At 43.8% G+C, this 26,056-nt stretch overlaps 1 protein-coding gene across 5 annotated transcripts in view; it reads right to left on the bottom strand.

Moving 5' to 3' along the window:
* MTCL1 (microtubule crosslinking factor 1) overlaps positions 1–26,056 on the bottom strand; it is a 149,725-nt gene that overhangs the window by 31,999 nt on the left and 91,670 nt on the right. For 2 of the 5 annotated variants that reach the window (XM_090285801.1, XM_090285802.1), the window contains exons 4-8: positions 22,496–22,555; positions 15,985–17,286; positions 14,714–14,869; positions 1,620–1,850; positions 203–400 (exon numbers count right to left, since the gene is read on the bottom strand). In XM_090285801.1, coding sequence (XP_090141927.1) covers positions 203–400; positions 1,620–1,850; positions 14,714–14,869; positions 15,985–17,286; positions 22,496–22,555 — 1,947 coding nt within the window. Of the gene's footprint in view, positions 1–202; positions 401–1,619; positions 1,851–4,711; positions 4,805–14,713; positions 14,870–15,984; positions 17,287–21,205; positions 21,281–22,495; positions 22,556–26,056 lie in introns of all 5 variants that reach the window. The other 3 variants (XM_090285799.1, XM_090285800.1, XM_090285803.1) reach the window with 3 other exon arrangements.

The raw sequence follows: 26,056 nt of genomic DNA, 5'->3' as shown, positions 1-26,056 counted from the left end.
ATGTGTAAGCCAAATGAACTAATGAACATGAAAGTCTTTATGAAGTGATTTCTAGCAAAAATACAGTAACAGGAAATTCCAGGCAGCCAGAGAAGTTTTCTGCTCTCCAGAACATGGGCCCGTAATAAAAGATGATACAGATACAGATTAGGATCTTCTCTTCCAGGTGTGGGTGGAAGTGGGGCTGGGACATCGCACCCACCTGCCTGTGGAGCTGTCCTCCATCTGTGGGCTGCAGTGGTGATCCGTAGTCACCGATCTGCATGGGGGAGAGTGGAGAACTCTCCCCTACTGAAGAGCCACAGCCTGGACCGTCGTCCTCTCGGTCTGGGCCGTCCGCCTGTAGGTCCCCCTCGACTCCAAGCTCACCAAGCCTGGGGTGGAGCTCTGGGTGCTCACTCTGAAAGCAGCAGGAGATGAAGATCACAGCTTTACCCAAATCTTCTGCTGTGCAGTCTGATTTCTATGCTTTGAGGATAATTATCAACTCCCATTTCTCAGTCCTTCCCCCTAATATACTCATTTTGGCCATTTCACTCCTTGGCCATTTTCTCCATTTAAACAACATACAGTGAGTAAATACAGTTTACTAGAAAAGATTAGAAATTTTTCTATCTATAAATTATTATTGCTTACAGTTATGGTTTTATAGAGGAGGAACTCCAAAGCATTGATGAACACGAAACTTTACAGCTATTTCTAGGTTTTGCTTAATGATGGTTTTCTATCTCATGGATATTTGGAACAGGTGGAATTAATTTTTGAATACTTTCTTCATCCTGAGGAAAGAGAATCACCATATCTTCCCATTCATAGGATAACTTAAAATTACACACACTGCTCACTAGAGTGGAAAGCAGATGTAAGGTCTTTGGGGACTAAAATAATTTAAAGGAAACCAACATTCACAATGCCTTGAAGCAGCTGACTGAGTAGCCCATGGTGTGGATACACCCAACACAAGTGATTCCAGCCCTGAACTTATCTGAGAGCAAGGCCAGGCAGGAGCCTGCAGAGGTCGCAGTCACTCTGACTTAATAAAATCCATCTGAGAATAAATAACTCTGTTCTGGTTCTGTTGTGAATCTAGGAATTGAGGCATGTTCTCTTTCATTGAACATACAAAATTTCAGAGGCAGCAAGAAAGTGACCTGTCTGGAGCTGAGAAGAGACTTATAACACTGCATTGGCAGAACAGGTTCCAGCATTTAGGAACAAAAACTGAAATGTAAGGAGGAAGGAAGCACTTAGAACAAGGTTTTACAAACTAGCAAGGTAGAAGGAGATGGTCAAGGATCACAGGCTGATCATGTTAACAAGGACCTCAGGCTGATCATGTTAACAAATTCATAAATTAGCAACAAAAGTGACAGCAGCAAAACTGTTGAAAACGGAGTTATAGACCCATATACTCCTAAAACAAGATCAAAGGGCAGTCCCAAACTCTTGGTCTAATATATAACTGGACAACGCACTGCACTTTCATTGCCTGGGGTGGACATGGCAAAATATCTTAACGAAGAGAGCATGACTTTGTGTGCAGCGGAAAGGAGACAGCAGTGTCTGCAGGTCAAGAACAAAACTGATGCAAATCAAATGAACTCTCTGAGCGGAGGTACCTCAGTGAATTCCTCTCCTTCCTCCTCCATCTGTTTCCCTTGTCGCCAGTGCTTCAACAGCCACCTGAGTTTGACGTAAAAAAGGAAAATATTCTGCTTCAAGGACCGGAGCTCCTGCTGCATCAGATTCCTCTCATCACTCCAGGTTCGCTCATGAAGGGTATTCTGCAAGGCCAGGCTGTGCATTTCCAGTTCTTTCCACCTCAAGGTGTACAGGTGCTCTTCCTCCATCTTGAATGGAAGAAATGACAGTGTGACAAGCAGCTATCTGAATTTGCCCCCAAGCCAAACCAAGAGTTCTTGTAAACTGCCATTCAATCCGTATCATTTTACTTATGGTACATGAAACAGAAACCACCAAAAGTTTAGTAAACTCCTTGAGATGTTCACTATTTATAAAAATCTTATGAGTTTTTTGATTCAGAAGAAAGTGCTATTTCAAAGTAAGCTATTATAATCATTTATCAAGGTCAAGTCTCTCATGGTGTTTTCATATGTTTCTAAATGCCATCAAGAAAATTACTTCTTGGATGTATGGCTACAACTGACAAATGGAGAATCCATTTGCCCTCTGAAGCTGGGCTTGCACACAAAAACACACTGCACTTGTAATGGGGGAAGAAGTATTTAGAAATCTTTCCCCTCGACCTCCGGGTCCTCTGGTCCCCTCAATACCTGACAGAAAGAGAACAGCAAGCTGAAGAAGAGGCCAACAGAGAGCCTGACAGAAGGAACTGGGGGCCAGTGGGCACTCTGTCCAAACATGCAGCGTGCTCTGCTGCACATGGTGGGGAGCAAGCAGTAAGGAAGTCCATCACCTACACCCACTTCCATGCTTAAGATTTCACATCCCTCCCTATTACACATGGCTAACTCTTAAGAAAATAAAAGAAGTGCTGAAAAAGAAGTGTTTTTCCATCTCTACATTAAGTTCCTGCTTTTTCAACACAGGTCTAAGCAAAGGGGTATGAATAAAATCTTAATATACGGACAGGGGCACAAAAGTAGTATCTATAGTAGCTAAAGTGGGATGAAAAAAAAGGATTAGATTGCCAGCGTTATCATTACCAGCCATCCTCACCTAATTTAATTCTCTCTTTTGCACCAAAAACCAAGGCAGTGGGTTTTGTTTTGTTTTCCTAAAGTACTACATTAATGCTCAGAAACCATGGGAATATGACTAACACTCCCTGAGGTCAATGAACTCGTGCTAAAGGCCAGCGAAGAGTGAGAGGCAGCTCTGGGAAGGTCCCTGGGTCTGTGCAATGACTTGCATGTCACTAATACCACATTTCGTTTGCATTTCTAGCTGATTTAATTCAGCATCTCAGCAGCCCTGAGTCCCACCACTGGTTCTCTCCCCAGTCTGGACACAAGAATGGTGCAGAGTGGGTAAGGTGGGCAGCCTAGTATACTAGAAATCCAGTGTTCCCAACTTACTTGCCTGTTATCTTAGGCCATCAGCTGCCTCCTCGGCTGCAAAATGATTAAGCTAACAGGGAACACTGTGCAGAGCACCACTCATGGCAGGTTCTCCAGAGGTGCTAGATTATTAATGGAGATGCAGTCCTGGGGGATGTTCTCTTAGTCCTTTCACCTGCAGCCCCCTGGAAAGGCTCCTTCCTGCCTGGCTATCTCTGACCTCTCCTCCACTGCTCTGCTGCCTCCACCTCAAGCACTTCCCAAGGCTTGGAGTCCCTCCTCTGCCTTGCAGGGTGTTAGGGGACACCTTCCCTTCCCCTCTGAACAAGTCTGGGTGACATTTCACCACCTCAGGCAAAGGTCTGGGAGCTTGATCCTGAATACAAGTACTAGAAATACCTTGGGCCCTGCATTTGGGGATCAGCATCACCAGGGTTAAGCTCATTTTCAAACATGATTTTTGGTGCAATGCTAAAAAAAAAGAGGTTAATTACCTAGAAATTTATTTTTTGGGTAACATGAAATTATTTTCCTTTTGTAATAATAAGTGAAACACAAGCTATAAATGAAACATTTAACAGGGGACTGCATTTGGGTGGTGAAGATCAGCCACGCCCTTAGATCTTGGCATTCACCTTTGTTCTCCCCAAGCTGCGTGGTGCAGAGGGGCTCCCTTCATCAGCTCTGACCTATTTAGATGAGCACAGCCACGGACAACAACAAGGAGGCTTATGTGTTAAATTCTTGGATACCTTACTTTGCATAGGATATGCATTTTAAAGCACTGTGGTGCCCTGGTCAAGATCAACTGATTTTTTAAAAAGATACAAGTATCTTCCCCAATAAATTCAATAAAAAAATAAAATAAATAAAATACAAGTATCTTTGAGAACAAATACAAAGGAGAAAAGGCAGCAAGGGTGATTCTGAGCCTATGTTATCTGTTTACAACCTAATTAGATTTGAGGTGGCAGGAACGGGACAGTCCTCAGGGAGGCCCCCGAGCAATGGATACCTGGATCTGCTCATGCCTTCTACTGGGCATCTGGGGAAAGATTTAATGCATAAAGGATAATTAGCCAGTAACAATTTGTTCTAAAATAGCTAGAAGAACTAATAAGGCCACAGCTCCTTTAATGGAAGTTTTCTGAAGACAAAGATTTGGGGTGAATTGTCCTTTCATCTGCAACCTCCTGGAAATGCTACTTCCTGCCTTGCTCTCTCTGGCCTCTCCTTCATTGCCCTGCGGCCCTGTTCCAGGACCCGAAGCACTTCCTAGGGCTCAGAGCAGGTCCTCTGTCCTGGGGGGTGTCAGGGGACACACTAACAAAAGTTGTTCGACTCATATTCATGTCCAGCTGCATATAGGGCCCTTGTTCTATTTTACTTTGCTGGTTCTGGCTGCAGGAAAATTTAGATTAGATATTAAGAACTTCCTGAGGCCACACTGTAAATATTGAAAAGCATGTTCTAGAACAGAAAAGTAGACAATTATCTTTATAAGATGTCTGGGGGGAGCTTGACTGGATGACTTTTCCATATACCCTCCAGCCCCGTGAGTCCAGTCTGTGCACAACAGACAAGGCTCTTTTAAAACCTATCTGTCATCTCTCTTGAGGGACTCTGCAGCCAGAGATGAGGTTGTACTGAAATCCATGTTACATATTTACCTTTCGGATCTTGTTTGTAAATCTGTCTGTCTCCTCTTGATGCAGTCTGGTCTCCTGTGCAAGCTGACCCTGTAGCTCCTCTAGCGATACACTCTGTTCAGGTAAACCAGGGGGACCCCTGAGCTGATCAGTGGGATAAAGGAAGGGGTTTAGTGGACGTGAGAGCTCTGCCTGAAGTGAAGACACAGGACAGACATCTGCACAAGCCAGGGACACACAAGGAGCGACACAGCACGTGCGGGTGCTGCAGCAGTGGAGTGATTCTGGGGCAACTCCTCTGAGATTCTTGCCCTGTGCCCTTGTGCTACCTGGGAAGGACAGCTCCACCTGCCCTTCATTTCTCACCTAGGAGACGAAGTGGTTGAGTGGTGCCTATCACCTGAATTTCGACCACCACAATAACCACAAACCAGGCTGAGATGGAAACCAGGATACACACTAGAGGGATCTTTACTACCATAGCAGCTACTAGTAAAATGCTGGGGACAATCAGAGTCAAGCATGATCACCTCACAGTCAGCATCTGAGATTCACTACCCAAGTTCATACATGTTTAGGTTGCATTAATTGTTGGTATGCTTTCTTATTAGAGTTTTCCCTGCCTTCCTTTTCTCCTGGCAGTCCCATCCTGGATGCGCAGAGTAACTGGGGTTGGGGCTCCTTCACTTAACACACACAGCGTTTCTGGCTTCTCCATTGTACACAGACCATGCCTAAGAGGAATCACACAAAGACCTTCTTGTTACATTTTAGGTTAAAAATAGTGAAAGGAATCTTTCAAAACTCTTTTATTGGTAAAGTCTGTCCTTTCATGCCTTTTATGTCCAAATGGCAATGATAGAGTCAGACTACTACTTTTGAAATGTGTTTTTTAGAGACAGAAACACTGTTGTATTAAAAGTCTTAAGGCATCATTAAAATTTAAGCATAAGATGTTTCCCACTGGCTTATGCTACCTGAAGACAGGTGATATATGAAGCTAGGAATCAGAGTGGATTGTTACAATAAAAACTGGTGTCATTTCACTAGTTCATTCTGATTACCTTTAACCAATCTGTTATTTCTCATTGAGGATATTGTTTGCCCTACCTAATCTGATGTTACCTGAGTTGTCATGATTGAAAATCATACCCCAAGACCAGGAAATACAGGAAATACAAGGATAGCTCACTTCCCTGTGCACAAGGGATGACCAAAAAAGTTTACAAAAAGGATCTAGACAGAGAAAATCAGAGACACTGGGGAGTCACTAACTTTGGGACAACATTTTAAAAAAATTTAAGCTCATCCTACTTTCAAAAAACACAAGAACTACTGAGAATATTGATGTTTCTTTGATTTGCTAGTTATTAAAGATTATTATTATTATATTTACTAGACAGGGTTTCAGGTTCTCTTTGAAGAGAGGCCCTTCCCTACACATTGAATTTACTACATTGACTACTTTCTCATTTCTAAACGTTCAGTCTTATTTATTATTATTTTTTTAATATGTGTGGTTCTTTACAATGACTTATTCTTTTCTCCTGTTTGCCTTTTGTAGTTTTGAACACATTTATTTTATAGTCTCTTTTTGATAATTCTAGAGTCTGAAGGTCTTAGCATTGGATTGTGCTGTTGGACACTGGCTGACTCCTGCATGTTTTTGGCTCGGATGTCTGCAGTTTTGCATTGTGAGGTCATCTTCAGTGGGCAGATAGCTATGATCTCACATGTGACCTGGGCTCAGAATGTGCTTCCTGATGGGCTTTGTGTTTGAAAAAGCTAGCAACAGAGTCCTTGGGGATTCCTAGACCACCAGGTGAAATCAATTCAAAGCCTGATCCTGGCAGGCTGGCTGTCCTTGCAGTTACTTGGGAGAGACTCCACACTGGGGAACAAGCTCCCCTGTGACTGCCCTGTCCTAGGAGGCAGATGTTTCTACACTTTGGCCTTTCACAATGTACAGTACTTTGAGGATCCTGGTTCATTTCTTAAAAAAAAAAAAAAAAAATTATTGATTGTACTATCACATTTGTCCCAATTTTTCTCCCTTTGCCCCCCCCCCCCCTCCACCCAGTACCTCCATTCCTCCAGCAATCCCTCACTTAGTTCATGTCCATGGGTCATGCATATAAGTTCTTTGGCTACTCCATTTCCTAATACTGTTCTTAATTTCCCCCTGTCTATTCTGTACCTACCAATTTGTACCTCTTAATTCCTGTACCTTTCCCCCATTCTCTCCCTTCCCCTTCCTGACTGGTAACCATTGAAATGATTTACATACCTATGATCCTGTCCCTGTTCTGCTTGCTTGCTCAGTTTCTTTTTTAGATTCAGTTGTTGATAGTTATGAATTTATTGCCATTTTAATGTTCATAGTTTTGATCTTCTTTTTCTTATGTTATTTCCTTTCACATTTTATATATAATGGCTTGGTGGTAATCCACTCCTTTAGCTTTACTGAATCTGGGAAGCGCTTTATCTGCCCTTCCATTCTAAATGACAGTTTTGCTGGATAGAATAATCCAAGATGTAGGTCCTTGCTTTTAATCACTTTGAATACTTCTTGACACTCCCTTCTTGCCTGCCAAGTTTCTTCTGAGAAATCAGCTGACAGTCTTATGGGAACTCCTTTGTAGGTAACTCTCTGCTTTTCTCTTGCTGCTTTTAAGAGTCTCTCTTTATCTTTAACCTTTGGCATTTTAATTATGATGTGTCTTGGTGTGGTCCTCTTTTGCATCCATATTGTTTGGGACTTTCTGTGCTTCCTGGACTTGTATGTCTATCTCCTTTGCCAAATTAGGGACATTTTCTTTCATTATTTTTTCAAATAAGCTTTCAATTTCTTGCTTTTTGTCTTCTCCTTCCTGCACCCCCATGATTCAAATGTTGGTATGTTTGAAGTTGTCCCAGAGGCTCCTTACCCTATCCTCATTTTTTTCGATTCTTTTTTTCTTGCTGTTCTGATTGAATTTTTTTCTTGTGTTCCAAATCATTAATTTGATTCTTGGCTTCATCCACTCTGCTGTTGATTCTTTGTAAATTTTTCTTTATTCCACTTAGTGTAACCTTCATTTCTTCTTTTATTTTTTGCTGTACTCAAGGAATTCTCTGAGAATCCTTATCATCAGTGTTTTGAACTCTGCATCTGACAGATTGCTTATCTCCATTTTGTTTAGTTCTTTTTCTGGAGCTTTGTTCTGTTTTTTCTTTTGGGCCATATTTCTTTGTCTCCTCATTTTGGCAGCCTCTTGGTGTTTGTTTCCATGTATTAGGTAGAGCTGCTTTGACTAGTAGTGTAGCCTAATGCAGAAAAGCACATCTGGAAGTTCAATGGGGCAGAGAGCTTTAGGTAATTGCCTAGGCAGGGCAACCCATGTGAACCAGGTAGATGAAGTCTCAGATATGGTGTTGCTGTTCTGTGGCTCTATGTGGGGGAGGACTCAAGAAGGGGGCAATGGCTGTTGCCTGGCCTCTGGAGTTTTATCCATGAGGAAGCTGTCCCCTGGCACTCACCCTGATGGCAGACACTTCAGTTTCTTCCCATATGCCACTGATGCCCTTCAAGCTGCTGCCCTGGTGCTGGAGCCCAGAGGGAGTGAGTCTGCATAAGTCCCAAGTCCATTTTGGACCCTTTAAGAAGAGATGCCTGAGAATCCTGCAGTTTCTTCTGCTACCCCAACCTCCACTGGTTTTTACAGCCAGATGTTATGAAGACTTAGCTTCCTGGCACTAGAACTCTTCTCCTGAGATATCCTTCCTGATTTTTGTCCACTACCAAGGGTGTGGGACTGCCCATTCCACATCTCCCTGTCTCTGCCCTTCCTACGCATCTGAATGAATGTGACTTCTTTAATACCATGGTTGTCAGACTCCCGTACAGCTCAACTTTATGATATGCATGATAGTTGTTTTGTAATTTAGTTGTAATTTTTGCTGTAGTTGTACGAGGAGGCAAGCTGTGTTTACCCATGCCTCCATCTTTACTTGAAGTCTTGGTTCATTTCTTTTCCTGCCCATGTTGGGCCAAAGGCCCTGTATCCTATTCTCTTAGAGCTATTAAAATAAAAAACCCAAGGGTACCAGTTCTGGCGACTGTCTCCTCAATTCAACCATCTAAGGGCCACAGACTTTGTTCTGGTTTTTAATTCTGAAATCAATTTTTAACTCTTGAAGATTGTTCTAATTTTATCAGGAATTCAGCTATATATTTTAAGGGGCATTTTATATTTTATGCAGCATTTTCTTCAACAAATCTTTATTAAGCACCTATTGTGCTAGGCACTATACTGGGGATACGGCAGTAAGTAAAGCTGCTCTGAATCCCTGCCTTCCTGGGGCTTCCCTTCCAGCACTTTAATTGTTTTGCATAGGAGTGTTTTCAGGTTATCCCAGCTGCTCAGCTACATATTACTCTATGCATTTCAAATGTAAAAAGCCTCCACGTTTTAACACATTTGGTATTAGTGCAAAACTCCATATTAGATGTTAAAATGGCATCCTAATATAACTTAGCTTTTAAGAAAAGCAAAAATTGATTAATTCAATTTCTATTTATTACACTAAACTACCCAGTTCACTTATATTATATAAACTACTTTTTATTTTAAACAAACATATGAATCTTGTACTTCAGGCACTGTTTACTTAAAAAGAACAGTCTTCTGTTTGCATCATGCCTTTGAAGGGTCAGAGAAAAGGACCTTTGAAGTTCTATGGGGTTGTTCCTCTGGGGCATCTGATTTACCTACAGTGGCTCCCGGGGTATCTATAGCTACTGGTCAACAACAGAGCTTTTAGATCCTCCTCATCTTTTAGAATTTTACGTTCCTTTACTGTTCATTTTTGCTAATGGAATATTAAAACTATAGACAGCTAAGTGCTTCTAGTGGGGATGTCATCACTCCAGTGTTACAAAAACAAAATACAAACAGGCTACAGTCAAAGTTTTTGTCCAAAATTATCCTACTGCCACACAACCACACACAGTCACATAAATCTGAAGAAAACTTTCACATAATACACAGATTTCCTCCAGAAAACAAATACTTCCCTTCATTACCAGGATCCCAAAGATTTTATTCTAAAACCATCCTTTGCTCACTTGCCTAAGATTCTGATTACACATCAAACAAATTCGTCTTGACATCTCTATGAAGGCAGTTTATTTTAACAAAAATAAACTTTGGAAGCCTATTCATCTCAACTTCCCTGGTCACGCTCTGAAACCCTCAGCCCATGTTCCCCCTTCATGGCTGGGTCCCACACTGACTTTCACGGCTAATTTCCTGGACATCTTCAGAGAAAGGGGCTTATAAATGATGTACTTCCCTCACTTAAGAATATAACTATATTATCTCATTCTATAAAAGAAAGGGATGTTTTTCATGATAGCCAGTCTAACACCTAAAAATGCTACTTACACATTAGGACTCTATTCGACTCCATCACCATGACTTCATATTCTGGTGGGTTCCATTTTGTTCTAGCCAGTTTTGTCACTGCTTCTTCCAAAAGTGGTATATGATGTCAACACATGTGTACACATACTTGGCATAAAACCACATACACATCATTTTATCACAGCTGGTATGTCACAGCTGAGGCATAAGTGATCACAAATGCTCCGTGAGCTTCATCGATTAAAGGATCAAGGGGAAGCTAGGGGAGAGAGCCCTTTGAGATTTCTTACACAGAAACTCAATCCTCTGGGCACAGGCTTGGTTTCATCTATATTTGAAATCTGACCAGTGCCCAATCTTCACCACTTCTCATTGAGAACTATTTTTAAGGTGCACTGCACATTCCAAACCACATATTCTATACATTTCTCTCTCTTAAATGGAAATCTCTCATGGGGGCAAAGTCAGGGAGGAATTTGGTGCAAGGTGTGAGAATCTTGCTAATATCTGTTGAGGTGAATAGGCATCAGGAATACTGTCCCTCTGAAACCATTTTTTTTTTTTCCTGAGCAGTTAGTTTTTATATGGTTGCATTAATGGATCTGTGGGTGTTAGTGAATTCTGACTTCAGCTTTCTCTGCCTATAACTGTTTTAAGAGGGCCGGGCATGAATATATCATTTCCTTCCTGCGCTTAGTACCTGTGCCACATGAGCAAGAGGCCTCCTTCTTCACAGATTTGTTTATCTGCTAAAATGCTACAGTGTAATAATGTGGATATTACTTTTCTCCTTTTGTAGTTATTATTGTTGCTACTGGTACTATGAATACAAGCAGTAATCTAACTGGCAAAAATATCTAAATTCTCCAAAATAAGATCTTATCTTTCCCTCTTTTCCCCAAATATAAAAATCCATATAGCAAAAAAGCCATAGACAGTATTTCATAAATGGAACTTGTGGAACTGATCCTTTTTAAAAACCTCAGCTGAAATTCAGAAAGCTGTTTCTTCTTTTAAGCCACTGATACTTAGATGTTCTATCAGGCCCCACTCCCAGCCCCAAGGAACTAAGGCCAAAGAGCTGGGGGAGGGTTGCATGTAGTAGTAGTTGGCTTGTGCAGACAACAGTGGTAATTTCAAGGGCAATGTAATGGGGAGTAAAGAAATATGGTACCGGTATACCCAGCTTTAGCCTCGGCTTCATTCTAGATCAAGTCCTATTTGCCTTTCCTCTCATTACCATGGTGGCTTCAACAGGAGCAGCTTCTCAGTTGGGCTGCCAGGAGCTCTGTGGACCATTTCCATCATAATCTCATAGGAAAGCAGTTACAAGCAATGAATTTGGGTATGTTTTCATTCAAAGGCTATTAGGAGTTCTCCCTAGAATTGTTCTTATACCATTCTTTAACCCAGCGTAATTCTCAAAGGCCAAACTAAGCTATCTCAGAGTGATATCCACCCAAGGGACAGAGCAGCAACCCCAGACCCAGGCTCTACAAGGCTCGACAGTCACTTCCTCAAAATGCAAGAAAAAACTATAAAGCTACCAAAGTGGTCCTAAAATATGTGTTATCTTTAGAAATACTTTTAAATATAATATCCTTAAATACATAATTGAGTTTTCTTTTCTGTGTGAAATTACTTAGTGAATAAAAAATTCACAACAAAGGATGTTTAACTTCTGATTCATATTATTTTCCCTTCTAGGAAATGATGCTTCCTAGTCCCTGCCTTACACTATGAGTTTTATTTTTATATGTTCTCATTAAAATACATAAAAGTAAAGAAAACTGGACAGATATTTAAAAAGAAGAAACATACCATGACAACATACTGGCCATGCAATTAGTCACCTGAGTGATGCATGCTCAGAAATGTCCCCCAGGAGATGGAGCTCTCATTGGAGTGTCTGGGCCAGGGGTGTCAGCCAGGTGGGGAGAGACTGAGCAGGACTGAGCAGAAAGTTCTAGACCCAGGTCTACCACCAATGCCCTGGGAGCCACCTGGCCAGTCATTCCACTCTGGCCTTGTTTTCTCATTTTCAGAAGGAGGCAACCAATCTGACGATCTGATATTCCCTTCTGAGCTATATTGTTCAGTGTTCCTGACTTGCCTTATGGTACCAACTAACTCTGCTAAGCTTCCTCTTATGGAGGTTTGCTTTCCTAGAACATTTAGTTTGATTCAAGGAAGGATTTCTCTCTCTCTAAAATTGTTGCCAGTTTTTGAAACTATGCAGCACATGTATATGTGTGGCAAGTGATAGGAAGACTTATCAATGCCCTAGCATTACACAACACTATCAGAGTTTAAACAGGGCTGTATGTGACATGCCCTGAATGATGGCGCATATGGGAAGGGAGCTGCAGTTCTCCTCAAACAGCGTATCAAAGAGAAGAGGGAGGCCATGTTCAACCAGAGACCAGGAGAGCCCCTGTAACAAATGAAAAAGGGCTAGAGGAGGCAGGGAACACTGGTCCCATGACCAGTGCAGCTGTGATACCCCTTCCCACCTGTAGTCTTCAATGATGGAGCATATTTACCTCTCCTTATTACTTATTAATCATACCTGATGTTCAGATGACATTAGCACATTTAGTGTACTTTTTCAGTGAATAGCTCATTAGCTTTGAGAATTGTCCACATATAACCACAGGAATCAGGCAGAGCCATTTTACAGATGAGAAAACAGAGGCTGACACTTGCCTGAGAAACAGAACTAGTCATGGGCACAGCATGGCCATGCCCAGAGCCTTGATGCTGCGCCAGGGTTGATTCCAGCACAGTGTGACGGCCCTGCTGGACATCACTAATGCTGTCATGTGAACTGAATGCTGGGAAATGTATCTTCCTGAGCCTTGTCTTGAAGATGGATCATTTGATTCATTTGAAATGTACGGAACTGTGAGTTTGCTACTGCCCAAGCAACCAGCATTCTCAAATGAAGATCCCATGTGGGACACAGGTTGATCAAAGGCGCTTACTATGCAAGTTCCATTGAGTGACAAGATACACTAATCACTAAATCCATATTTGGGGAAAACCCCAAATATAGAGTGTTCCATTTTATTCTTGGTAAAAAACTCAGAAACATCTTACCTGCAAATTTGGAATTAGAACACACTAAAGTTGATAGGCTGTAATACATGTCCAACTCTGTGTCCAAAGCTCATGTTCAGAATACATTTTTAAAAAATCACAAATGCTTATTTTGGGCACTGTGAGCTCCTGATGGGGAGGGCCCAGGGAATCTCACTGTTCTGGGGACTGCACACAGCAGCCCCATACAGCACCCTGGGCTTCTGCTTGTTTTCTGGGAACTTGACGCTGCTGTGTGCTTGGGCATTAGCATGCAGAATGTCTCCTTATTACACTACTGTGCGGTCCAGTTACTTTCCTCTGGGGCACGGACTTGGATGTCACCTTTTGGGTGAGCCTGGCCTATGTCAAGTAATGTAAGGATGATGGGACTATATAGGATGTTTCTGAAAACTCTGTTTTACTTAAGCTTCTTGGAGGCAGTTTTCATGTTACTGTGTGCCCAATCAATGAGGGTAGAGACATGACATATTCTCTTATAGCACAAGAGACAGCCCCAGGTTGGAGATAGCTGAGCTCATGTCTAGGTGAGACTGGCTGCCCCACCTGTCTACCTCCAACAGTGGGACTCGCAGCCTAAACAAGGTATTCACTACAAGCTGAATGAAAGATCCAAGGGCTCCACCTTGAGTGCCTCTGTGCACCTCATTTCCTAGTCAAATGCCTGACTTTCTTGTCGAGGGAAATTCTGTTTGCTTCCAAGTGTGAGAGTCCCATCCTCCACTCTGTCCTTTGGGAGCCACTAGGAAGCCTCAGGGCTGAGTGGTAACATCCCCACCGGCACTGATTCATTAAGGTTCTTTTTCCAGATATTTTTTAATGTAGAATGTATGTTGCTCTAACCCTACAGTAGCGTGTCTTGACCAGCAGTATCGGAGTCAGGGACTCACTCCTTAGCAACACCTGTCTTTCTATGCTGGGTGGAATTACTTGCATGGAGGAGCTTTTGCTGCCAGGACTGCTAACAACTGCTCCTTATAATAGAGTATCTGTGGTGGCTAAGGGCTTTGTTGACAAGGGGTTACTATGGCAACAACAGAGCCTGCTCAAGAGCCCCAGGTCAGGAGTGCACTCCTCAACTCTGCCTGCTGGCTGGAGTGCTGATGCGACACATGAGACATGGGAATACATTTCCTCCAGACTAGCAAAAACAGAGCTTGGTTTATCCCTGCTTTCTTTACCATTTGACAAGAAGCCAGGTGATGCTCACAGTTCAGTCCCCTGAGTCTCAGTATAGTTTTAGGTGCCCACGAGCCCCGGAGACACAGGTCTATAGGCGGGACGATGCCTGTCTGACAAGGGGTGCTGGCAGTTCCCTGCATGCACCCTGTGTAAACCCCCAAATTCTGGTTGCATACAGTGGGTTTGCTTCTAGTTTAGTGGCCCTGATTCCATATTCTCTCATCGTGTTTCCTAAGGGTCTTGGACTCAGGTAGGAAATGTCACACAGCCAACTACACAGCAAAGGGAGGGATGGGAAGGCAAGGGAGTGGCTGGTGGGACCAGCCAGCTTGCTGACCTCTAGATTGAAACAGCTCTGGCCTCCTGGCCTGCAGCTCCTGGCATCCCCGTCGGCTCGACGGTGCAGCTCCCGTGCAGCTCGGAGGTGCATGTGTTCCCGCTCGGTCCCTCGCTCCTGACCCAGCTGCCACTCCATTTGATCTCTCAGTTTGGACTGTTAGGTGCATGGAGGGATTTGGTTGTTTTTTAAATTTTTTAAATAAAACACCAAGGACAAGAGGGTGGGGGTGGGTTGGGGAGGGGTATTAAGAAAACAAAAATGGGTAAGGTAGACGACTGAGAACACTACCAGATGAAGAAAAGCATGAACAGAAAAACCAATTTAAACACAGTGGCATAAGAGGATGAAGAGAACAGAACCAAAATGAGGATGAGCAAAACGATGGGGTGAAAGATCTGAAAAGCAAAAAGAGAGAAGAGGGGAAGAATGCAAAACATCGGTTATGAGGCGCATGCAATGGGGGGTGCGTGAGACACAGGTGCAACCGCAAGCGCGCCACCCATGAAGGATACAGAAACAAGGCTCCTCTTTCCTTGCTTGTGGTCGAGCAGCCAAAGCCATCATCCAGTGCGGCAGCTGGTTCATGCACCCAAGGGCGACGCAATGGGGAGCGGTCCTGGGACGGCTGCTCCACGCCGCCCTCACTCCCGGCTCAGGGAGGGCAGGGGCAGCGAGGTGACAGCGAGATTTTCCATCAGAACCGTCCTCCTCTCAGAACCGTGCTGCTCTCCCCATCCTGGCTCATCTTCCAGGGGGAGTGCGCGGGCCTGGCTGCCTAGGGCCTCTCACAACTGTATTGCGTCCCTTTGGCAATAAACCCAAGAAGGGCTGCAAATGCTCCTGAGCGAGTCTGCTAATTATACTGACTGTGACATGAGTTTGTGCTTTGTTTTAAACTCCTCTTTGCTTCTTCATCACGATAGTTGGTCGTTTGAGACACCATAAAAAAAGAAAGGATGGACTGCATCGATCCCTATTGCTTCCATTGGGATTTAGCCTTGTGTCATGAGGGAGGACCTCTAAGCCAAGAGCAACGATGCAGTTAAAAATAAGAGAGGAAAAAGGAAAAACAAACAAGGAATAAAAGAGAACTTAAAAAAATACCCAACCAATAGAAAGGATTTGGTTGACACTTGAGGCTTTAGTACAATGCAGGTTTGAAATCATAACCAAGCAGCTGTGAGCAGAATGAGTTCAAGTGCAGCAATGCCAGTTAAAAGAAGGAAGAGCAAAACCGAGCAGGGAGGCAGAGCCAGGAGCCCCCTTACCTGCAAGTCTGGGACCAGCTCCTTCCCCAGGTTCCCGATGGGGGAGTCCCGGGACACGGAGGTCACAGTAGAGAGGAAGCTGGAAGACTCTGTGAGGTGGGGCAAGGGGGACAAACCTTCCAGGCGCTCCCTTAGGCCATCCCCAATCTGGTTCACCTGCTCCAGGAAGCTCTGTAGCTCTTTCCGGAAAGCCTTCATCCTGGCATTGATGGTCCCCAGCAGGTGGGGCTCCTTTTTGCCCCCTTCCCCCTGAACACCAGGCCCCAGTGAGGCCAGGTTGTCCACAAAGCCATTTGTGTCCGTGATGAGGCTCTCCATGGTCCGTTCCAGCTGCTCGGCCTCATGCTTTATGCTCACCAAGCACTCGGAGTCCTCCCTGGCCCTCAGGACCTCTGCCAGACATGGCTCGCTGGCCTCTGACAGCTTCCCACTGCTGAAGCCTGACGTCTTCTCAAACATCTCTTCCGAGTCACTCTCACCGCCAATGGGACCCTCCCGCTTGGGCTGGGGTAGGCGGCCTTCCTCCCCATCACTCTCCTTCTTGCACGTGTCACTGTCAGCATCGCTGTCCCGGGGGCTTGGGGCATGCAGGCCTAGGTGGGCAGCCAGGTCGTAGCGCTGGACGTTGGACAGCAGCACCCGGTTCTCATATTGTAGCTTCAGCACCTTCCCGCTCAGCTCCCTGATCTGCAGCTGGGCAGACTTCAGCTCCTCCTGCAGGGGAGCCCCACCACCTGTGCCCTTGCCTCCACCTTCCGCCAGCCGCCCGGACTCCAGCCGTGGTTCAAACTTGAACTTGCTCAGCTCATGAGTTAGCTGTCGGTTGTGGTCTTCAATCTCAGATATGGACCTTCGAAGCAGCTCTGCTTCCTCCTCCACAAACTGCAGGTGTCGGCGGAGCTCTGATGAGGACTCCAGGGAGTCACCAAAGGGTGAGGTAGGAATGCTTGGGATGTGGTCCCGGCTTGGGCCCTCTCGCTCATACTGGCCCCGCATGTCCTCCATCTCTGCTTTGAGGCCTCGGTTCTCCACTTCCAGCTCCACGATCTTCCGGCCCAAGATATTGGCTTCTTCCTCCACCAACTTCAGCCGTAGCTTCAGCTCAGCCTCCCTGGTGCTGGGAGGCCCGCCTGCTTCCCCTGTGGGCAAAGGGCTGTCCACGTCACCATACAGGGTCTTATACTTCTGGAGCTCCTGCTCCAGCTCATCCTTCTCCCTCCCCAGCTTGGCCATCTTTTTGCGCATCAGGGAACCTTCCTCTTTGGCAAACTGAAGCTGGCACTTCAAATCGGCACTGTCATCCTGCCAGGAAAGAACAGCCCAAGAGAAGGGTTATTTGAAAATACCAAATGTTCATGTTTTTTATGATTTCCCTCGCACCTAGTCCCCAATGCACACACAAACACAAAACACCCATCCTTTTGTCAGTGTGTCAGGTTACAGTAGAGAGGCTAAAACAAAGCCAAGGGGAGCAGGGGGCCTTCACAGAGGGGACTTGGCCAAGGTCTGCCATCTGCTGCTTTGTCACAAAAACAAACAAACAAAAAAACCCCACCTAAATAATTAGTTTGGAAGAAACATGTACACAAAAAACATCATACAGGTGATGAGTGAAGAATGAGAAAATGAAATGAGACTCAGCATCCACTGGTGATGCCGTGATCTCTTAGGACCTTGTGGTCTAATCTGACTAATCATCAGAAAGAGCAGAACCCCTTGCTAAGCCTGGTGCAGGCAGTCAGGCTTCAGTAGCCACATCTGCCTGCTGCCACACACCTCTTCCATGGTGCAGACTTCCTTTATTCAAAGTGGTCAGTAACTGCCACCCCCCCCCCCCCCCACACACACACACCAGGTATTACCAGGAATGGAAAGCCAGGTGACCTCAAATCAGTGCCAGGCTTTCCACAGACTTGCTGAGAACCCAAGACATGGCAATTCACCTCTCCCGCTCCCTTGGGCTCCCCAATATATCACGAGGATGATGTGAGGACAAAATAATGAAATGGCAGGCATGGGGGTGCTTTGGGAGTCAGGGTGTGGAGTAAGTACCAAGTTCTGACAATTAGTATGAATTGGTTACTGCAAATCTAAACTCCTGGGTTACTCACAACCTTCCACCATGCAAGTGCAACTTCAGAGCTCTGGGTTACGTTCCACTTCCTCTAGTTGCTATAACACAGCAGGAAAGTAAACTCAGAAACCCAAGGCAAGGAGGTAAGTGTTTCAAAACCTAAAAAGTAGTTGGAATACCAGAGGATTCTGGAGGTTCACCAAAATAGACTCTCTGCTACCAAATGCCCACACTGCTTGACTGAGGTCAAGAGGGCACTTTTTGGCCAATTGGAAGGTTGACTCTGCCTTCACAGTGCAGGTCTCAAAGCCTTGAAGCTACATGAACTCTGATTTGGGCTTGCACAAAGGTTTTCTATCACATTCAGTGAAGGGGAAAAAGGACCACTTTCATGGATCATTCCTCTTTGATTGGCTATCAGAAGTTTCAAAGGGTTGTCATGGGGACAAAGACTTCAGCACACGGAGAAACTCTACAGCAAACTTGAGGGTAGTCAAACCCCATCAGCCTCAGGGGAAGAGGAGTCATCAAATCAATATCTGGAACAAGTCAACCCCCTGGGGTGAATGAGTTCTTTGAGTAGAGTTGACGCAGCTTTTACACTCATTCTCTGCCATGCTTTTGCCACACTCACTATGAGTTAGAAAGAAATAGAAAAACCTCCCTTTGTGATCCCAACATCCATCCTTCCACCTACCTAGACCCCTCTTCTTTGTACCACACATGCATGGAAGTTTTTTAAAAAGAAGTAATGTGACAGGGTAGACTCAAGGAAAAATCCAAGGCCAACTTTGAGCCAGTGTTGCGTGGAAAGCACGTCCTGTGCTATCTGGGCATCTTCTGAGGGACAACAGTCCCCCTGCCATCCTCTTAGCAGAGGACAAACCAGTCCTCTGGGCCTGAGATAAAAAATGCTGTCCTAAGTCCCACTTCCCTTCTGTCCCTGGCATTATAGGCTGATCACAGGGCCCTGGTGAACCTGTCTTCTTATGTCTAAAGCAGGATCCTCACTCAATCATGAGGCTATTTTGAAGGACAAATGGAATAATGTACAGGAGAGTAGTTTGTGATGTATGATAAAGCTTCATACTCTAGCAGCCTGAAATTAACTCTCTGCTTTGTCTGAAATGCAGTTAATATTGGGGGAAGGAGCCAGTAACTCTGCTTTCCCCACTCTTTGTGCATCAGAGAGTAATATATAAATACCACTGGGAACAGAGTATGGTCTTAGTGTTCTAAGAATTTATCCTATTAAGGGTTTGGATTTTGGGGGGTTAAACAGACATAAAAAGGGTTTCTGAGACTAACTGGAAAATAAAGCTGTTCGCCCATTCACACTGAGCAAAATGGGTTATCACCACTGGTCAGGTAATTCTATATCTATATATCTATATCTACATATATATTCATATTCAAGGGTCTACATAGACTAGATGAGCTATAAAATACATATATTATAGTCAATCCTAATGATGATGGGGAAGTGTGCTTATTTGTTGATTCCTTCTTTCTGTCAGTAAACATTGAGTATCTACTATGTACCAGAAACTGGCATTTTACTTTTAAATGACCTCAGCTTCATAAAACTGTCTAAAGTATAACAATCAAAAGCACCTTTTGAATTTTTCGTTAAACCTTGATTCCCAAGAAATCAATGGAGAGAGACTGTCGATACTTTGTAAATGGATTAGTTTGGGAGTAAAAAGTCTGGGATAGGGAGACAAGGTAGTACCCTTAGCCCCATCATTCAGTTGATAGCCAGTGTTTGTCCTTTGTCCGCAATCAACTAAATAATCCTGTCTCCACCTTGAAACAGAGAAATTCACCTTTGTACCTGAGGATAGCAACAGAGGTCATGGAAGACTATGTCACCAGCACAAAGGACCTCTATCCTCTGCCCATCTCAAGCTTGGGCAGACCCAGAGATGGGCAAGATCACCTGTTGTGATCAATGGCCTGAGCCTGCTTCCATGGGAATTTGCAACTGGTGAGGCCTTGATATGGGAGGTCAGGTTGAAAAAGGACAAATGAGGGGCCAAATTACCTGCTCAGTTCAGGGAGCTTTTATCTCAAACCAAGATCAGGAAGTCTCAGGTGATCCCTCCTGGGGGTCTTCCTCCAAAAGTGGAACTAAGAAGCAGAGGGAATGGATAGGACCTCTGAGAGGCACATGGAACCCAGGCCTTGCACAAAGGCTGAAACACCTGGTTATAAGTGCTTAGGGTAGAAAAATCCTAAAAAGCCCTCAAACTGTATTGACTTCCGGAAAGCTTGAATCCTGCAACATCAACCTTCCATCTGCCTTCCCCACAAGTCTGACTAAATCAGAACCATTCTCCTCCATCTCCTTGAATCTAAACCCCAGTTAGTTTAAGAAGCAAGATTGTATGACAGACCCTAATGAGTGTCCAATTCCAAATTACCTGAGAGTTGATAAGATATCCAAAAACTCTTCTTGTTCCTTAAAGAAAGAACTATACATACAGCAGGAATTTTGATATATGATTAAAGCGTGCTATCATTTCTACTAAACACCCATGCACTATTAGGCCTGCCACCGAGACTAAAGCAGTTTTGAAAGAATGACAATCTTTGAAGCCAAGGGAGTGAGTGCATTTCATGAAGGTGTCAGCCTTGAGGTGGCTGGAGAAGGTACTGTGTCTGTTGGGGTCCGTGTGAGGGAAAGGGAGGCCAGCGGAGCTGGGCTCAGCCTGTCCTGGGGGCAGGAAGTCACTCCTTCTAACAAGATGGAGAATCACAGCCTTGGCCAAAGCAGCGGGAGGCTAGCTACCCATCTTATCTGGTCACCACAGACCTTCTAAAACTCTGCCAGAACTCCAGGGCAGAGGTCTAGGCTGAACCCTAAGCTGAAGGAAATCAAGCTCCGGGTTCAAGAGATCATCAGATAGCACCAGGAATGCAGTATGAAATCAGAAGGTTAAGCCAAACTTTCCACATGGTACTGTCCCTGTGGCAAGCAGAGAAGGCATCATGGCACGGGGGAGAACACACACGGACCACCACCGCCACCGTCAGCCGGGAAGGCCTTGTCAAGCAACAAAAATATATCACTACGGGTATATATTCTTTGGCTTGCAAGTCTGATGTAGAGCCAGCACCCCAAGCACTGACTGCTCATGTTCCTACCTTGCGCCGGGGTGCCAGTTTCCTTTGGGTTTTGGTTGCAGACCTGCAGTTCCCAAGGCGCTCCATTCCGCCACTCTGCTGGACAGAAACTCCTTTCTCAATGATACTGCAGGCTGATGAGGGACTGAACATATTCCCAGTGCCCGCAGCTCCTCAAACACTCCTGAGGGGCAGCAGTGGCTGTTCTCAGCCTGATTTACCCGACCAGTGCCATGGTGTCCCTTCCAGAATGGGGCAGCAGTTACTCTTTTAAGGAAAAGATCTTCCATAGTCAAGAGCCAGTACATGGAAGCATACTGGAAGCCCAGGAGGACTCAAGCACCCAGCAGTGGGACAACAGATTTGAATTTCCCTGTTATTAGTGAATGCCAGTGTGAGACTGGGGAGCAGAGAAGGCAGAAGGGGACAGTTAGTCTTTGGCATTCCTGCTGTTCACACGGCCTGGACCTGCTTGAAGAGTACTCTGGGGATCAGTGAGTTTGAAGGATGGAGAAATCCAAAGGAATCTGTGGAGTTCACAGGGGTTGGCCAGCAGAGCTCTTAGTTCCCCAGGCTCACTGTGTCTCTCTAATTACTACTTGCCCTGAGAGCTTGGGCACCTGATATCCCAATAATGCCTTTGTTCTCTCCAACACCCAATACTAGCACAGATTTAAAAAAACAGAAAACAAAAAAGAGAGAAGAAGAAGAAGAAGAAGAAGAAGAAGAAGAAGAAGAAGAAGAAGAAGAAAGGAATCCAGTAAAGCCCGTATCAAAAAAGCTAAGAAAGTTCTGAAGAACACGTATCATGTACATAGAAAGGTCTACAGTTATACCATCTTTCAGTGAGAACATTTCACTTTCATTTAGGACAATTTAGGATACTGGTCAGCTTGCACATATTAAAAAAGAAAAAACAACACTCAAAACAGTCCCTTATGAATGAATGGCCCACCACTACCGTAGTTGTACTATTTTACTGTGCGAATGATTTTGAAGGCCCAAACACTTTCACCAGTTATGAGTACTGCCAGGGCCTTGGACTACACCAAATTATGTTTCACACAAAGCTGATCTGTTCTTCTCTTTCTTGAAGGAATCACCAGTTTATTGGTGTGAGAAACAAAAGGGAAAAGCTGTTGGTTTGGAAAGAAAAGTTTCACCCATGGAGGTTTTGAATGAGTCCAAAATTTTTGGCAGGTAATGCTTCTTTGAATATTGTAAAGGCAACGTTTACATTTTTAAAGAAAATTCAAAATGAGATGATTGCTTCTTAAGGAGCTGTAACATTAGAAAGAAACCTCTGCTTACCTGGTTAAAGGTTTTCTTTTCTTTGTATGTTTCCCGACTGCCTCTTCTTTTCAGGGAGCTCTGAAATAGATCCAGGTGACATTGTGATATGGATGGGTCATACATGGAACCTGCTTTGGGCGAACTGTCCCCACAGATAGGGGACATGCACAAGGACGGAGGCTCTTTTTTTCCCCCTTACTGGAACCAAGAAACCAGTTAGTCAATATTTTAATGCAGTTAAATAGGTTGGTGAGGTCTTTGAATCCTGAGCCTTTAAATCCTAATTACTATATATCAGGTATTTCTCAATTGTTCAGTTTCATAAAAGAGGAAGATGGTTTGGATAATTTGTACCAGTGAAGGGAAGACAAGAAGAGGAAAAGATTAAAAGTTTTGGAAATAGATGTGTAATATTTCTGGGGCTGTCTTATCTTTCTAATTATGCTTTGCTTGGGCTAATATGAAAATTATTTGATGTTTCCTGAATGCCTACAAGTAAATGGCCAGATAAAAGTGGCAGGAGGGAGAAAGGGGGGGTGGGGGGCTGACTCTTTATGGAAAAAAATTCCCCATGAACAATCCACTCTAATTCATAATTAAGCCTACATCTTAAACATCTAAAAGAATTCATAATTTATCCATTTGTGATGTTGCCTTGGCCATGTCTTCAGTGGATTGGGTCCCTGCCTAGTTTTACATACATTACGGTGCACATCTGCCTGCTACAGGCAAGAAATGTGTCTGCAATATAAACATAAATATAAATAAAAGGGACAAGGGCTGTCTGAAACGGAATAACAGGGAGGCAGACAGTTCCTGCCACAGGAAAGTATGAAGACAGAAAGAACTGATTGGAAGAAGACAGACAAAAGAATTTAAAACCTGAAAGAAATTCATGTAATCCTGAGACAAGTTGGAAGAAAGCAGTCTGGAAAGACTGCTGGCTATAGTTCAGACCCTAGCAAACCCGTGAATGAGAAGAGATTCTGCCCTGGCTAGTGTGGCTCAGTGGATTGAGTGCCGGCCTGCAAACCAAAGGGTCACTGGTTTAATTCCCAGTCAGGGCACATGCCTGGGTTGTGGCCAGGTGCCCAGTTGGGGGCGCACTAGAGGCAACCACACATTAATGTTTCTCTCCCTCTCTTTCTCACTCTCTTACCCTCTAAAAAGAAATAAATAAAATTAAAAAAAAAAAGAAGAACAAGAGATTCTCCTTGATGGCTGCCCCCTCCACTCTGCTGCTTCACCCCAACTGAGGCAGGGACCTGCCTCATTCCTTTGCTGCAACCCATATAAGAAAATAGCTGGGAAGGAGGCTCTTATGCAAGTCTCTTACATAATAGTCAGACCTTAAGTTAATTACCTTAGTTCTGTTTACATTTTAAGTGTCTCACTCACAGAAAACTAGGCTATGCCATTTATTGAATGAATTTCAGGGTTAAGAAACAAAATTCTAGTCTCCCTGAGCCTCTAGGATGCTAGAGGCCTGGGAGGGAAAAAGGGTAAACAAGAGAAGGGATGAAATGGTTACAGAATCTGCATGAGTGTGGGCACTCCTGGTCAACCACTGGGGGCTGGGGGGCGGGGGCGGGGGCGGGGGTATGGAAGCTTGTCTCTGATACCTCTGCAGAAGCGGCTTTATTTCCTTTAGGCTTTTTGGTAAAGACAAGATCACACTACAAAGAAAACCAGTCTCCTCTAACAGGTTAAGCAAAGCAATTCTTAAGAAGGGTTTGCTTCTTCCCCCAGAATAAGTAGGTTTTCCAAGGTTCTTCCTGCTGCAGTGGAGTTTCTTTGATTAGAGTGAGCTGAGTCAGATGAACACTCTGATGACTCACTACAGAGAAGAGTTACAATAAAGAAGCAGGGAGAGAGACTGCTCCCACAGCTTCAACCTCAGAGACTTAACTCTGGGACTGCGGCAGCAATCAAGGAGGGGAGTGCAGCAAACCTGCCTTCCTTGAGTCCCACATCGGATCACATTCCCCCAATGAACAGGAAACAGATTCTGCCCACGCTGCAAGAAAACTCTCTAGAAGTGAGATCACAGCTAAAATTGGAGACAGAAGTTTCTAAACATCTATGCAGATTCATGGGTGGCTGCATTGCGGGCAGGAGGAAGGAGCACATTCTGGCGAACCCTCCTGCTGGGAGGGAGCCAACGGGGTGCCAGAGCATAGATTCCTTCCACTCGCCTGATGGGTCTCTTCTCCTTGCTGATCTCTGACCACAATAGCCTCTGAGTCCCGTGATTCTTATAGTGAATCGTAGAATAGGCAACACAGGTTCCTAACAAATATCCTAGTCACAATGGCAACTGTGATGAAAAACATTGCAAGGATTAAAGTGAACCAGAAATTTGAACGACCTACATGAAAGAAAACATAGAACTTTGGTGATAAACAGAAAGCACTGCTTGATGGTACCTGATGGGAAGACCTTATATTATAAAGATGTCACATTTCTCCCAAATAATTTTATAATATAACATTTTAGCCAAATTTCTCTATGCCTCCATATATACACATATATACATACATATATATATACATATATACACACATATATATACATATATATACATATATAACATGTGTATAATGTAATATATGTATCTACACACACACAAACACGACCCTTTTGTTTATTTGTGAGGGAGGTAAGCTGATGGAAGGACTTGACAAAATGATTCAAAAATTCTCCTAGAACAGGGCTGGCCAACGATGGCCCTCAGGAGTGCTGCCTTGTAGCTGCTTCTGCTACAAGAGCAAAATTGAGTTGTGACAAACCATATGGTCTGCAGAGCCTAAACTATTTACTATCTGGCCCTTTTCAGAAAGTTTGCTGACCTCTGAGCTAGAAAAATAGATTGATAAAAGCAGCCGAAAATACTTTGAAAAGGAACAATGATGACCATAGGTTTGTATTATTAGATATAAAAATATAATATGATGGTTTGGTGCTGGTACAAAAGAAGACATATCAATGAAACAAAACAAGGTCAGAAATACATGTGAAAGTTTAAAAGATGTTAACAATGGAAACAGGTAGCATAAAGAACAGGCAATTTGGCATAGGTTGGGGAAACAACTGTCTAACACAGGAAAAAAAAATAGTGAGATCCCTACCACATACCAAAAAAATTCCAGATGGATTAAAAAATCTAGATTTAAGAAATGAACTAGAAAGAAAAAAGATGAATTTCTATTTGTTCTTTGGGCTTGACCTTTATAAACACAGAAACAAAAGCCAAACCATCTAATGAAAAAAATCAATAGAGTGGATTGGTGAGATTTCTAATTTTTATATATCAAAATAAACCATTTACAATATTAAAAAGTAAATGACAAAAATGGAAAAAAATTTCTAACACAAGACAGACAAAAGAGTAATATTTTGCAAGCAATAGGAAAACCACCTTCATAAGAAAATAAATGGCCAATAAGCACATGATTAGCAATTAAAACAAGATACCACTTTTTCACTTAGAGATTTACAGACCAAAAGAAGTATGATCCCCAGTATTAGCAAGTGTGCATGGAGGGGGGCACTTCTACACAGATCAGTGAGAGTTGGGGG

The sequence above is a fragment of the Furipterus horrens genome, unplaced genomic scaffold (assembly GCF_987537825.1).
Source record: "Furipterus horrens unplaced genomic scaffold, mFurHor1.1.pri manual_scaffold_8, whole genome shotgun sequence".
In the NCBI taxonomy this organism is placed as follows: domain Eukaryota; kingdom Metazoa; phylum Chordata; class Mammalia; order Chiroptera; family Furipteridae; genus Furipterus; species Furipterus horrens.
The sequence above is the reverse complement of the archived record's forward strand: the minus strand, read 5'-3'. Positions and strand labels throughout refer to the sequence as shown.